The 14117-nt window shown below is 40.4% G+C and overlaps 1 protein-coding gene across 1 annotated transcript; it reads right to left on the reverse strand.

Annotated features, from left to right (window-relative positions):
* Positions 1-24: 24 nt before the first annotated feature.
* On the reverse strand, positions 25-12960 carry LMOD3 (leiomodin 3). The gene is made up of 4 exons (XM_082663470.1): positions 12814-12960; positions 12031-12348; positions 8189-9628; positions 25-395 (listed from the first exon to the last, which is right to left on the reverse strand). The coding sequence occupies exons 2-4, from the start codon at positions 12322-12324 to the stop codon at positions 369-371; spliced, it is 1761 nt and encodes a 586-aa protein (XP_082519596.1). The 5' UTR covers positions 12325-12348; positions 12814-12960; the 3' UTR covers positions 25-368.
* Positions 12961-14117: the final 1157 nt, after the last annotated feature.

Consider the following 14117-nt stretch of genomic DNA (forward strand, 5'->3'; position numbering starts at 1 on the left):
GGAGGAAAAAATGGGAATATAATAGTTAACACCGCTACAGTATTTATTGTTATGTACCAGAAGAAAGCAATAATAAAGCAAATGTTTACGAAAAAATTCACTTCTGCTAGAAGACTCAGTTTCACCTAAGTCACTCCAACTGATTGGAAGTAGAAAATCTTGCCCTGACTATTCATATTTTATCTCCTTCCCCCTGCCTTTTCAGCCCCTGTTTTGTCACGGGCCAAAGCCTTTTACAAAATACGCGTATCAGTTAGCAATGTTCCCAGTTCCACCACCTGGATCCAGAAGTGTGCTGCTGAAACAGTCTCCGAATTAATCCAAGAGTCATTATGTCAATTCCTTCTCCGAGATTATTCTGTTGCCTCTTATTCCAGCTCTTTTGGCAGCTGCACCTGTGATTTAAGCATTTGAAAAGAGGAGAAAAATTAATCCTAGATATGCAAGTGTTTTACAGCAAAAATGACAAAATGTACATGCCTCAAAGGGTGTAAAGCGGATTAGAAATTCTGGCCAGAGAGACCCCTTAGATCATGATAATAGCCACAATGGTAGCCACAGCCACCATGAAGTGGGCATTTACTGATGACGGGACAGCTCCAGGGGTTCTGAGCACGTGGTGAAGCTTATCACATACACAAGAGGGTGGGTGCTGGACTCCGCCTGTTTCAAATCCTGGAACTAGCACTTACTAGTTGCATGGTATTGGGCATCAATTTTCTCCGCTATAAAATGACAGTGTCTTGTTCACAAGGCTACCATAAGGATTAAGTAATACAAGTTAGTGATCAACATTAACACTTCTTTTGAAAGCATTGCCTCATTTCATCTTACAACCACCTTGGAAAGAGGGAACAGGCTCAGAGAGATTAAGCAATTTGCTTCAGGTCACAGGGCTAGGAAGTGGCAGAGCTGGATTTGAACCTAGATCTGCCTGATTTCAATGCCTTCCTGAGTATTGAAATACTCACCAAACAAATACCACCATAAGAATATAAAATGTATGTTCTTTTAAGAACTGGTCTTTCCTCTTTAAAGCACATTCCTGATGTGATACTCACCAAATATTACAACAGTACTTGGAGAATGCCCAAGGGCAAAAAAATTGCAAAAGAGTAGCATAAGTCTGACTGCAAATCAACTTTGAGCTTTGATTCACAGGAACAACTTAAAGATAAGGTAAGTTCTTAACCGGTTTCAAGTGCTGTTATATTTTAGGAGAATGACTCATCCATCATGGATGTGCCTTTCAGAGAACACTGACAGAGTCCAAAGGACACTCAGAGTTTGTATAATAATGACTTTAAAATGTCTCTCCTTCTATGGCCCGTGTCCACCTGCCAACGTGAGGAACCATTTTGGCCATCTACCATGGACCCTCTTAGCCAGTTCTCTGCCCACAACCTTTGCGTCAAAAGGTTTCCCAACATCCTGCCCATTGGAGAGAACTTGGGATGTGTTGCTGCTACCTGCACAGCCTTCAAACCAAAGGGTCCTCCATGTGCTCTGACTCTCTCCCTCCCTAGTGTCAGACTTTCAGGAGAGGAGGGGTGTGACTACAGATTGGTAAGGGCCATCCAAGGAGAACACCAACAGTGAACACCACCAATAAACAAAATATATAATGCCAGTTATTTAAAATAACTGCAGAGCTGTAACAAATAGTCAAAACTGTGTTCTTTGTATTATTGAATGGAAAAAATATTTTTATAGTATGTTATTCCTGATATATGTTTATATGCATAGAAGGGTTCCAAATTAATAAAAATACTTTGAAAAGTGAAACGTGGCAATGCCCAAACATAGTAAACCCAGAGACATATTAACTAATTTAAAATATGCCCAAACTGGCAGTTCAGATCACTGGAGAAAAGAATGGGTCACTAAATGATCAGTGGTTAGCTATTTGGCAAAGAAATAAAATAGCAGACTTCTTGCTTCCTACTTACTTCTAACATCTAACCCTTTAATTCATCTATAATATGGAATATTTTTAAAAAACCAAAAGTTCTAAAAGCAGCAAGAAAGATAGGCAAATATTTTAATAAGGTTCAAAAAAGCCATTTCTAAGCAGAACACAAAAGACAGAAACCATAAAGGAAAAGATAGCTAGATCTGATGTTACAAAAATAGAAAACTTCCAACAAACAAGAATCAATTCGCATTATTGTTAGGGGGCCTTGTTCCCCCTTCACCTGTTGCTTAAAATTAGTTTCTTTAAAAAGTGCGTGTGTATAGCGTTACACAGTGCACACACACACACATACATACACCCACAGAGACTGGGAGCAATTGGGAAGGATGGGAAGACCCATTTCAGCAGGGGTTGTTTAATTCAGCACACGGGACTGCAGTTCCTGCTCTGGACCAACACCTCAATGGGTGTCCAGGACATAGATGAGGAAGACCTACCTTGAGGAACTCAGAATCCACTAGGAGACCTACAGTGTGCCTGTAAGAGCTGTCAACTTAAGGCACTATGTGGAAGATGCTGAAAGCGAGGTACAAGTGAGGGGCAGTGGAAAGAGACAGGAAGGGTATTCCCCACTGATGTTTGGTTTCATTTCTTTTGTTGTAAGTGTTGAGTCGAGTCTGTTGGATATATTTTGAAAGACAGAGATAGAAAATAAGTAACTGAGCAAAGTGTTGTGGGGAGAGAGGAAAAGAAGGTCCTTCAGGGGAAAAATTCAGGAGGTATGGTTTGCCATAGATGTTACTGAAGCGTGGTTGTCCAAGTGTAGTCTCCAAGCGAGCAGCATCAGCATTGCCAAGGAACTTGTCAGAAATGCAAATTCTCAGGCCCCATCCAAGACCTACTGAATCAGAAACTCTAGAGATGGGCTCAGTAATCTGTATTCAGCCTTCCAGGTGCTTTTGATGCATGCTAAAATTTAGGAATCACTATCACAGACTTTAGAAAAGTTGTCCATCAAAAACTCTTTCTTCCACTAGGTATTAGGGAAGGGCAGTTCCTGGTCTGTATAATTCTAGTCCACTTTTGCTCTTTTGAGATGAGTTTGAAACGTTACATTGCTTTCTTCTGTGGAGACTCCCTCTGTCAAGAGTATAACACTTCTAAAGCTCTGATCTAGATTTGGCCTTGGCTCTTGGAGATTCTGGTAGGTTTGGGTTCTTGGGTTTTGGGGTATTTTTAAGGAAAAAAAAGGGACGGAAAAAAGGAAGGAACTGAAGGGAACTCTGAGGCTTCAGACTTGAATGTGTGAGAGAATGGAGACAGCATGGGAAATTGGGAACCAGAAACAACAACTAAATCTAGAAAGGAAAAGCTTGGTTTGGGGACAGATTGAATGAAGGTACTGAGAAAACCCTGAGTGATCTAAAGGGAAAGGGAAATTTGGGGATTGTCCTAGATTATGTGATAATCGAAACAAAGGGAGAAGCTAAGATGGGAAAAAGGAGAAAACTGCAAAAGGACAGAATCTAGAGATCCTACTTCAAAAGAAATAGGATATTTTATAAATGAGGCAAAGAAAAAAATGGCCAGAGATGAAGACTCAGGAGTCTATGTTCTTACATTTTTGTAATCGTAACAACTGCTAATGTGTCACGGAGTCTTTTGGCCAATTAAGGCTGCTCGGGAAATTATTATACTGAAATCTTTCTGAAGGAGACATTTAGTCATGTCTTTAGGCACCTAGGTGAAACCAGTCCAGACACACATAGGTGAGCCCAAAGTAAAATTAACTGAATGTTAAAAGTTACCGTGTTTGGCACCGAAACTTGCATATGATATAAACGCAGTTGACCTCAGTAAATTGAATAGTTGCTGCAGATGAGATTTTTATCTCAATGAAAAGTACAGATACTCATCTGGGATGGTAGGCAGTGAGCGGACCACCAAATTTTTAAAGAGGAAAGGAAATCATACATTTACCAGGGAGGGATAAGCCCATACAAGCCTAACGTCTTTGTTTTGGGCTGGCATCACATTGACTCAGAGTTATCAACTCAGAGGGAAATAAATGAGCGATTAGTAAATTCAGTTAGACAAGACAAAGGCTTTTAAAACATAGCTTAAAACAATAAGAACAACGTGACAAACCAAAAAATTCTACAGCAGTCAAATAAGTAATGTAAATGAGTGAAAAAGGCCAGATATTAGGCAGTAGGGCATGGTGGAGACTGAGGAAAAACTGGAGAGTCCATTACCTATCTCAAGGGAGAAGTCAACACAGATCCAGCTTATTTGTGCCATGCACATGCAGGCCCCGTGTGGCTGGATCTGATGTTTCAAATGCTCCCAGGTATCTGCATATTATCATGTGATATTTTATAACTCGTACAACAAGACCCAAGCCAAACAAAACAGGCCTGCAAATCGGGCTTACAGTCCACTAGTTTTCAATACCTGGCCCCCAGAATACATCTCTCTTAAACTGAATTAAATGGGAAGCTTTTTGGAAGAGGTAGCATTTGAGCCAAGCAAGTATACAGACTTCCCTTCATTCTCTGCTAGAAACTTCATTTCAGGGATCCCAAGCCAGAAGCATGAGATGGGGAGAGAATAACCACTAAAAGGAAAAAATACAAATTTAAAATATAAACTACCTCATGAGCTATGCTCTAGAAAACAGAAAAATAATATTTCCAAGTCCATGAGAGAAAAAATAATCATTTTTCCTTTAAAAATAAATAATTTCTATGTATGTTTATGGACATTCAATGTTTTAGTTAGGAGCATCAGTAAAAACAATTATAAGATTTCCAAATTGGGTTTTAACTTCATATGTGAAAATCCAGGGATTTAGAGAGCATCTCTATCCTCCAACACAAGTGGGGGGGGGAAAACCCATAACCTTTAGTTTCACCTCCTTCAAGTGAGTGTGGATGTGTCTCATTTGACCAGCCAAAAATAGCCCTTTCTGCTGGGATCTTGTGGTATCACCACTGATGGCATTTACAGCATTTTACTGAGTCTAAGATGCACATTTTTCGCTGTTTCCGTATCCCTGACATCAGAAAGCATCTTACAGTCAACGGTGTTTTACAATAGTCGGTTGCAGGTGGGAGCACAAACACAGTATAGGTTTTCATACCATCAGCACTTCCACTGGGCTCTGTGCCCTGCTGGAATTGCACACGTGCAAATGTACTGCCATTTAAACTATCCTTTAAAGAATGACAAAGCAAATATGACAAAATGTGTTGGGCTTGTAAGAATTCTACTATTTTGAACTTCCACATGTCTCAAATGATTTCAAATTAAAAGATAAAAAATGTCTTTTAAGAGAGATTACACTGTGAGTCGGCATTAAAGCAGACATTTATTATGTATGCAGCAAGGCGCAAAAACACAGCAGGAGGGAGCGAACTGATGTCAGTCAAGTGAATTTTTGTCAGTTGGACAATGCATTTTCACATTTTTCTTGCAGAGCATTTTAAAGGACCACGTTGATGAAGTTGCATGACATTTTGTATCTGAGATACATATCAAGGGATGTCTATTGCAAGCCAAGCCAGGCAAATGAAAGCAGAAGATGCCAGTCCCTTGCATAGATAAAAGACATTGCAAAGCAAAGGCTGATATGCAAGACCACCATTCACAAACCGTGTCAGAGTTCACTTTGCTGCATATTTTTCTTCCTTAGCGGACATTAAAAACAAACAAAACACAACTCAAAACTGATAGCACTTGGGACTTCCCTGGTGGCACAGTGGTTAAGAATCTGCTTGCCAGTACAGGGGACACGGGTTCGAGCTCTGGTCCGAGAAGATCCCACATGCCAGGGAGCAACTAAGCCCGTGAGCCACAACTACTGAGCCTGAGCTCTAGAGCCCACGAGCCACAACTACTGAAGCCCGCGCGCCTAGAGCCCTTGCTGTGCAACAAGAGAAACCACCGCAGTGAGAAGCCCGCGCACCACAACAAAGAGTAGCCCCCGCTCGCTGCAACTAGAGAAAGATGGCGCGCAGCAACGAAGACGCAATGCAGCCAGAGATAAATAAATAAATAATTTTTAAAAAAACCTGATAGCACTTTAGAATTTATTGAAAATGAAAAACGTACTACTTAGTAGGGTGTGGCATTTTGGTAATGATTATCATGCATTTACCTTAATGCCTTTTGCTCTAGAATCTAGACCCCAAGCTGAAGTGTTCTCACTCGACTAAAAGGCAGTGTCTTGACTGTAAAAATGATAAAACCAACACTGTAAGCTCCATGAAGTTAAGACTATACCTGTCCTATTCCCTGCTGATGGTGCCTGATACATGGCAGCGCTATACCAATATTTATTGCAATAATGGGTAAGCAGATGGATGAAATGCAGCCAACTCCGGGGAAAGCCGATTTGCTCAGCAGAACATTCCCTGAGAAGGCAGGGAGTGGGGTCAGATGATCATTTAAACTTCATTCTCTTGTCTACTCTGAATCCACGTGCCACCTTTAATGCAGATTTTAAAAAGATTTCTCTTGGGCTTCCCTGGTGGCGCAGTGGTTGAGAGTCCACCTGTCGATGCAGGGGACATGGGTTCGTGCCCCGGTCCGGGAATATCCCACATGCCACGGAGCAGCTGGGCCCATGAGCCATGGCCGCTGAGCCTGTGCATCTGGAGCCTGTGCTCCGCAACGGGAGAGGCCACAACAGTGAGAGGCCCGCGTACCGCAAAAAAAAAAAAAAAAAAAAAAAGATTCCTCTTAATGTCATTTTCTGATTGTCTAGCCACCAAGGCATCTTGGATTTGCCTTGACAACTGGTTACAGAGTGAGAGCACTAGCCTCTCTCAGAACAACACCCTGATCCATCCCCTACAGAGGTCTGGCTGCCTGGAGAAGAGCAGGTACAAAAAGTGTTGATGTTGTGCCCAAGGGCAGGCAAAGGCCTCTTGCCTGATCTCATGGGACCTCTAGTGCTGTCACCTTGCCCCCTGCCCCAAGAAGAATCAGAGACCCTCTAAATCACAGTTGAAAGTCATCTTTGATTCAGAAGAATAAAATGCTGTCAATTGTGCATTACTAGGAGATGGGAATAAGGAACATACATGTGTATATATAAGAACCAATTATATTGGGTTGTTTGGGTTTTTTTTTCTTTTTTTGTGGCCACACCACGCGGCTTGCAGCATCTTAGTTCCCGGACCACGGACTGAATCTGGGCCCTCGGCAGTGAAAGTGCTGCGTCCTAACCACTGGACCGCCAGGGAATTCCCTGTATTGTTTGAGAATATAAAACTCTTTAAAAGCAGAAAAAGGACAAGCTTACATGGAAACCTGTTTAAAACATCTTGACAAAAACTGACTCTCTATGATGAAATAATATATTGACTATTTTGTCAATGTAATATCTTGGCTAAATTACATACTAGATTTTAAAACAATAGTTAATTATCAACCACCTGTGGTCTTTGGACACGCACCTTTCAGCCTCCATAAATGCCGCCATAGTAATGACTATAAAAACATTTGTTTCTATAACTTAAGCTGCAAGGAATAGAACATTTTCGCCTATCAGCATGAGTAATAGTGAATCATAGTATAGTAAATATGAAAACTGAAATAATAGTAAAATATTTTAAAGCTCCATTTATTCATAGAGATATTAATCTGAAGTTTATTATTTTCCGCCCACCTAAAAAATAAAGAGTATAATTGCAATTGCAGGTAGTCTCCATTCATCTACTAAAAAAGAACTGTTTTTTCAAGCACTATGGAAGCACTCATCTACAAACATTGGCCTAATTAGGCCTCACTCTTATTTATTCCTGCAGCAGGTCCCTGGGGATCTCTGCTTGTGTCAGCTCTGTGTGGCTGGAGGGAATAAAAGCTTGACCCTGGACTCAGAACTGGATTTCAAAGTCAACTCTACCACTTCTGAGCTGTTTCTCCTAGACATGTTTTTTAACATCCCTAATCCTCAGTTTCCTTTTTATAAAACAGGGAGAACAATAATACGGGCCTTATAGGGTTGTTAAAGTGACTGTAAAAGTTAATTCATATAATGAATCTGGCCCATAGTAAGTGCTCAATAGATGTTAGCTATTAGTATCATCGTTACAGAAGTTATATAGATGTGTGTCTTTGAGGATAACCAATCATTTAGATCTACCAGTAATGCTGACGGATTTCCCTCAGTTAATGACAATCTCCTGGTGTCCAAATGAGCAGGGAAGAGAGTTGGGAGACATCTATCGTGGTGTGTGTTCACCATTTCTCCCACCTCCTACTTACAGGTTTAAGATAGGCGATGTTACTGTGACGAATGTCGTTCAGGAGCTGATCTCTGGGGGTGATTTCCACCAGCGGGGGTGGCCTATTTCTCGGCACTGGTTTGAGCGTTTTGATCACGTCTTTGAGGTTGGTTTTCTCGGCTGATTCTCTGGCTTCCGGCATCCGGGATTTGCGCTGGATCCTCTTTAGCTTTACCATGCGGAAGGTGTCAGTGTCCGGCCTGTACTTCGGAGCGTGCGACGGCTTTTTCGTCGTTTCATTTTGTCGACTGAAGGGGACTGCGTGGGAGCTGGGAGGTCGAGGAGGAAGAGGAAGAGGAGGCTGGAGGAACTCCTGCGTCCCAGAATCGGGCACTGGTCCCCGCAGCGTCTCCCACATCCCAGGTGGCAGCCCCAACCCGTTCTCCAACATGGCTATTAACTTCCTCTGCTCTTTGAGTTGCTGCTGTTTCTGTTCTTCTTGTCTTTTCTGCCTTTGTCTATCCTGATTCCTGGTGAGCAGGTTGGTTACCACCATTCTGGGACCTGGAAGCTCAAAATGGTAGCCCATCTTCAGGAGAGTGTCATTTGCCTTCAGAAGCCTGGCTATCTCCATTTCAGCATGGTGGCCCAACATATGCCTCTGATTGTGGAACCGAAGTTCGGTTAGTGTCTCATTAAACTGGAGACACCTCATGATGGCCACGATTCCCTTGCCTGTGATGAAATTGGACTCGACGTTAAGAGTGGTAATGCTCCTGTTTTCACGCAACATGTTGGCCAGGGCGAATGCTAGGTTCTCATCCGCACCCACGTTGGCTAAACTGAAGGTTTTGATGTGTTTGTTTTTCTTCATCGCGTTGACAAAGTCCAGCAACATTTCTTTGGGGATGTTTTCAATGTTGTTCAGGTTGAGTTCCTTCATGTCAGGGTCATTTTGTCTCACTCGCCTTAAGCTCCCATCTAGGTCCGTTTGGTTTCCGGAAGGCCTTGCGCTTACCTTCAAAAAACTGGTATCTAGAGCTAGCTTTTTGGGATCTAATTTTGATATTTTTTTCTCACTTTTTTCTTGGGCCTCTGGTCTGTCTTTCTGTTCTTCGGTTACTTTATCAGTTACCTGTTGGCTGTTGTTCTCACCATTTCTGATTTGCTCCTTTACCTCACCTTCCTCTTCTCTTTTTGTTTTCTCATCACTCTCTTCACTGTCTTCTTTTCCCTCATCTTCTTCATCTTCTGCATCATCTTCTTCATCTTCTGCATCATCTTCTTCATCATCTTCTGCATCATCTTCTTCATCTTCCACATCACCTTCGTTATCTTCACTATTTGTTTCTTGGACATTGTCACTGCCCTGTGATTCTGTTTTATGTGCAGTGATTTCATTATTAAGCTTTTCTTTTAAATACTGGGACACATTTTTATTACTTGTGTCTATTTCTTCATGCTGTTCTTGAGTTTTTCCCTAAAAGAGAAGTTTATGAGGGTTAGAACACATAGCAGGGTTTATGAGGGTTAGAATACATGTCATGAGGGTTTCTTCACATAGAAATATGAAGAGCAGCGCTAGTTACTGGAGAGAATAAGAAGATTTATTACTAAGTGAAAGAAGGAAGCAAATAAGCTGTAGGCATAGTATTCCATTTGTTTACGTATTTATGTGTATACATATATACACACAATATATATCAAAGTTAATAAATGTGTAGAAAAAACAGACTTGTAATGCTTACCAAGTAAGTACTTGTCTCTGAGGAAGAGAGGTAACCATTGAGATAACTGAGAAAACGAAGGATCGAGGGGATCTTCACTTTTTACGTTATATAATTCTAGACTAAGTTTTTTTAAAACCAAGTACACATATTAGTTTTTCAACTAAAATAAAGATAAATTTTTATAGGCACACACAGGCACGAACACAGTTTTTGGCTGTGTTTTTCTCATCCCCTGTGTTAAAATTAAGCCTAGTTAATTTTGTTTTCAGACCCTCTATTGTTTTTAAAGATGGGGTTCGGTTCCCGAAGCAGTTAAAAATTATTTGTTTTGAAAACCTTATGGATTTATCCATTCATTGAAATCTTTGTTTTGTATATAGCTGAATAGGCATCTTTGTATTCAATAGCTCTGTGTTACACAATAATTTCCTTATTGCCCTAACCAAAATTTACATAATATGTTTGCCAATCTAATGTAATGTGTACAACAAGTTTCCCTGAAAATAAGACACTGTGGGGAAAATGAGAGCAGTTTGATATTTGGAACATAACAAAACCCTTAAACTTTGATTTTTGTTTGCTCAGCTCTGGGAAAACTATCCTGGATACTCCAGGGACAGGCTTTATAGTCCAGTTCCTTTGGAAGGAAAGTGTCTAGGAGGCAAAGCCAGCTACAAAAGCGGACAGGATTAGTAGAGATTTAGAAACAACTGCTTAGTCTGGGAAGGAAAATGACAGTCATATCAATAATGTTTATTAAATGTTTGCACATCAATTAGCACATTTTCCCAAAATGTATGTGTACCTCATAGGTGTCATTTTGAAAGCTGATGTAGCAGTTTGACACACAGGCTCATCTGAGTAAGAACTTGATCTTGGGAGGACGAAATGGGTAAAGGGGATCAACTGTATGGTGACGGATGGAAACTAAATTTTTGGTGGTGAGCATACTGTAGGGTATATAGAAGTAGAAATATAATGTTGTACACATGAAACTTACATAGTGTTATCAATCAATGTTATCTCAATAAAAAATAAACCTGTAATTAAAAAAATAAGAACTTGATTTTACTGCTTATAACATTATAGGCTGGAATTGACAATTGACACCTTAACTCTGAAGCCTTCACCTTTGCATTTCTCATTTGTCTCAGCAGGGGGAGCCAACTATCAAGCTGTTTAAATTATACCAAAGGAAGAAAAAGTGTTAAAAGTACCCAATTTGTTTTTTCCTCTGAAATTGGTGTTCATATAGAACTGGCTTTTACTCTAGTTGTAAAACGTCTGCAAATTGTACCTTACACTCTAACCTGATCAAGCCAGCAACTCATTTTCTTGAGTGCAGTACATGTTTAAATTCCCCTGGCCATGAAATCAGTTTATAACTTTCCTAAAATTATAGCCAGCGTGATGGTAATGTGACAAGATATATCAATATTAGCAGGCATAACTACAAGAGACTTTACCTGTGGGGATCTCTGTCTTATTTTTGCCAAGTCATTTTTAAGTGAAACATTTAAAACAATGTGCTGATACACAAGTCCAGAGTGGACCACAATTCTACTTTTCATATAAGGAACATATTTAAAGAATGAACTATCTTTAAAACAGCTTAACATCATCAACTTCTAAATTCACCACTGATATCCAATGTACTGTGGTATTACTGGATTTTTTGGTTATTTGACTTGGTTTAATTGCAGAGCCTGTGGCTGGACTTCAGGGGGACTGTGACACCCTTGAGATTGTATGTGAAACATTGTATGTGTATGCATGTGATGGAAGGAGAGAACGGAGAGCCTTCTTCAGCTTCTTAAAGGGTTCTGTGAGCCAAAAAAAGCATAAAGGACAAATGCTTCTGGGTTATGAGTTAATTCATTAAGTATCATGCCTACAGAATATAGGCTTTCCTGCACAAGAAACCCCGTGGCAATTTTTTTAAAGAGATATTTACAAGAAATTACCACTTTTTCCTCCCAGTTATACCATGTAAGTGTTAAAGAAAGTTCCCATCTGGCGTAGGATGAAATATTCTGATTTATCTATAAGTGTCGACAAAACATAGAGTCTTGAGAAATGACAGTTACCACAGGGACACGTGCCAGCCCAGCCCAGGCAGCCATTTCTCTGTTGTATACAAATCCCCAGTTACCTTGGATGACACAAAGGTAACAGGAACACGTTCGTCTTCCAGCATGCGTCTGGATGCCTTTTGCCAATACATATAATCAACGAGAGATTTATGGTCGAAGTTCCCTGTTGGTGGCTTGTCAGTCTGATCCTTCTGAATCATTCCCACGGGAAGCCTGGGGTCAGGGGCCATCACCTCCATTTCCAACTGCAGTTCCTTAAGCTCTTCTGGGGACAAGTTGGCCAAGATTTCATCTTCATCAATCTCCCCATCAAAGAGTTCTTCTTGATCTGAATTCCTGCTGTGTTCCGACATGATTCTTTTCTATACTTTTCTATACTTTATTAGAAAAGGAGAAATAATCAGAGAAGATATAAAAAAAGAAAAAACTCTCAAGAAGTTCCCCCAGTTACCAAGCGTCCCAGTTCAATACCACCTTGAGAGATTTTTTTTCCCCCCAAGAACCCCAGTGGTGTTTGCTGAGCCTCTAGGAGTGACTGCCGCTAAGCTCAAGCCGTAACTATATTAAGCAGGGCTTGGCTGGAGAGGGTCAATTTATGGAATTACTATGCTCCTCTCTTTTCGGCAACTTGAGTCAGCTGTGCAAATCCATCTGACATTTCAGTACAGCTGCTTAGGTTTGCCAGCGAGTAACAGGTCTCCAGACTCCCTGTAGGAGTAAAATTAGTTCTCTTCCTATGTGCTCTCACATTGTCCTACACTAAGTCATGCAGCCCATACACACATACCCCAGTCCTGCAGGGGAGTCCACTTCTTTTTATTTAAATGATGAAAGCAACTTACAATATTTCAGGAGGAAAATCCAAACAGCGACCTCAGTTCTACTGAAGTGAAAAATTCATATGCAGGTGGAAATCAAGCTCTCAGGGCTTGATTCTTCACTACCATGAGACTCTGGAAGGAAATAAACCTGCACACAGCTGAGCAGAGGTCTGGCTATGTTACCCGCTGCGTAAACTGAACCTTTGCAAGATGTCCTTATTTGCATCTAGATCCTGTGATCTAACAGATGGGGACAACGAGCCCTTGAATTTCCACTATGAGTGAGGAGTTTAATGTTTTAAATAATTTGTTTTTCTTATTAAGTATCCATTAAGCCAGGATAAAAATTTAAAGGGATCTAAATTGAAATGTTAAAAAAAAAACCCAAACCATTAAAGTACTGGCAGAAATCATGAAAAGATTTTTTCATAACTTCAGAGGACGATATGGCAATATTTATCCAAATGACAAATGTACATTTTCTTTGACCAGCCATTCCACTTTTAGGAATGTATCCTACAGATACACTCCCACATGGGTGAAATAATACGTGCTCAAGATTATTCAATGTAGCAAACTACAAAACAGTGTATTGTATGTTCTTTGTGTGATAAAGGGTAAAAAGAATATATGTATATATACAGATTTTATCAACAGATCCTTGGAAAGATACACAAGAAACCAATAACAATGGATGCTACTGGAGAAAGAAATGGGTTGTCTGGGAGACAGGACTAGCAAAAAAGACTTTGTTACTGTATACCCTTTTATAATTGCCAGATTTTGAAACTTATGAACATAATGCTTATTCAAAAATATATATTTATTGTACAAAACTTAGGATAACACAGGGAAGCATAAAGAAATTTAAAATTTCCTCTTATTGCACCATTAAGAGCTACCGTCATTAACATTTTGGTTCATCACTCCAGTCAGTCCCTTCTTACAGTCATATGAGCTCAATAATCTTTTGTCATCTGTTTTCTGACTTACAAAATCATGGTTTTTTTCTAGGTTATAGTATATTCTACTTCTACATAATTTTTTTAAATTTTTTAATTTATTTATTTTTGGCTGCATTGGGTCTTCATTGCTGCACGCAGGCTTTTTCTAGTTGCGGCAAGCGGGGGCTACTCTTTATTGCGGTGCATGGGCTTCTCATTCCGGTGGCTTCTCTTGTTGCAGAGCACGGGCTTGAGGCACGCGAGCTTCAGTAGTTGTGGCACACAGGCTCAGTAGTTGTGGCTTGCTGGCTCTAGAGCACAAGCTCAGTAGTTGTGGAGCACAGCTTAGTTGCTGCACAGCATGTGGGATCTTCCCGGACC

The sequence above is a fragment of the Grampus griseus genome (genome assembly GCF_964374135.1).
Source record: "Grampus griseus genome assembly, chromosome: 10".
In the NCBI taxonomy this organism is placed as follows: Eukaryota; Metazoa; Chordata; class Mammalia; order Artiodactyla; family Delphinidae; genus Grampus; species Grampus griseus.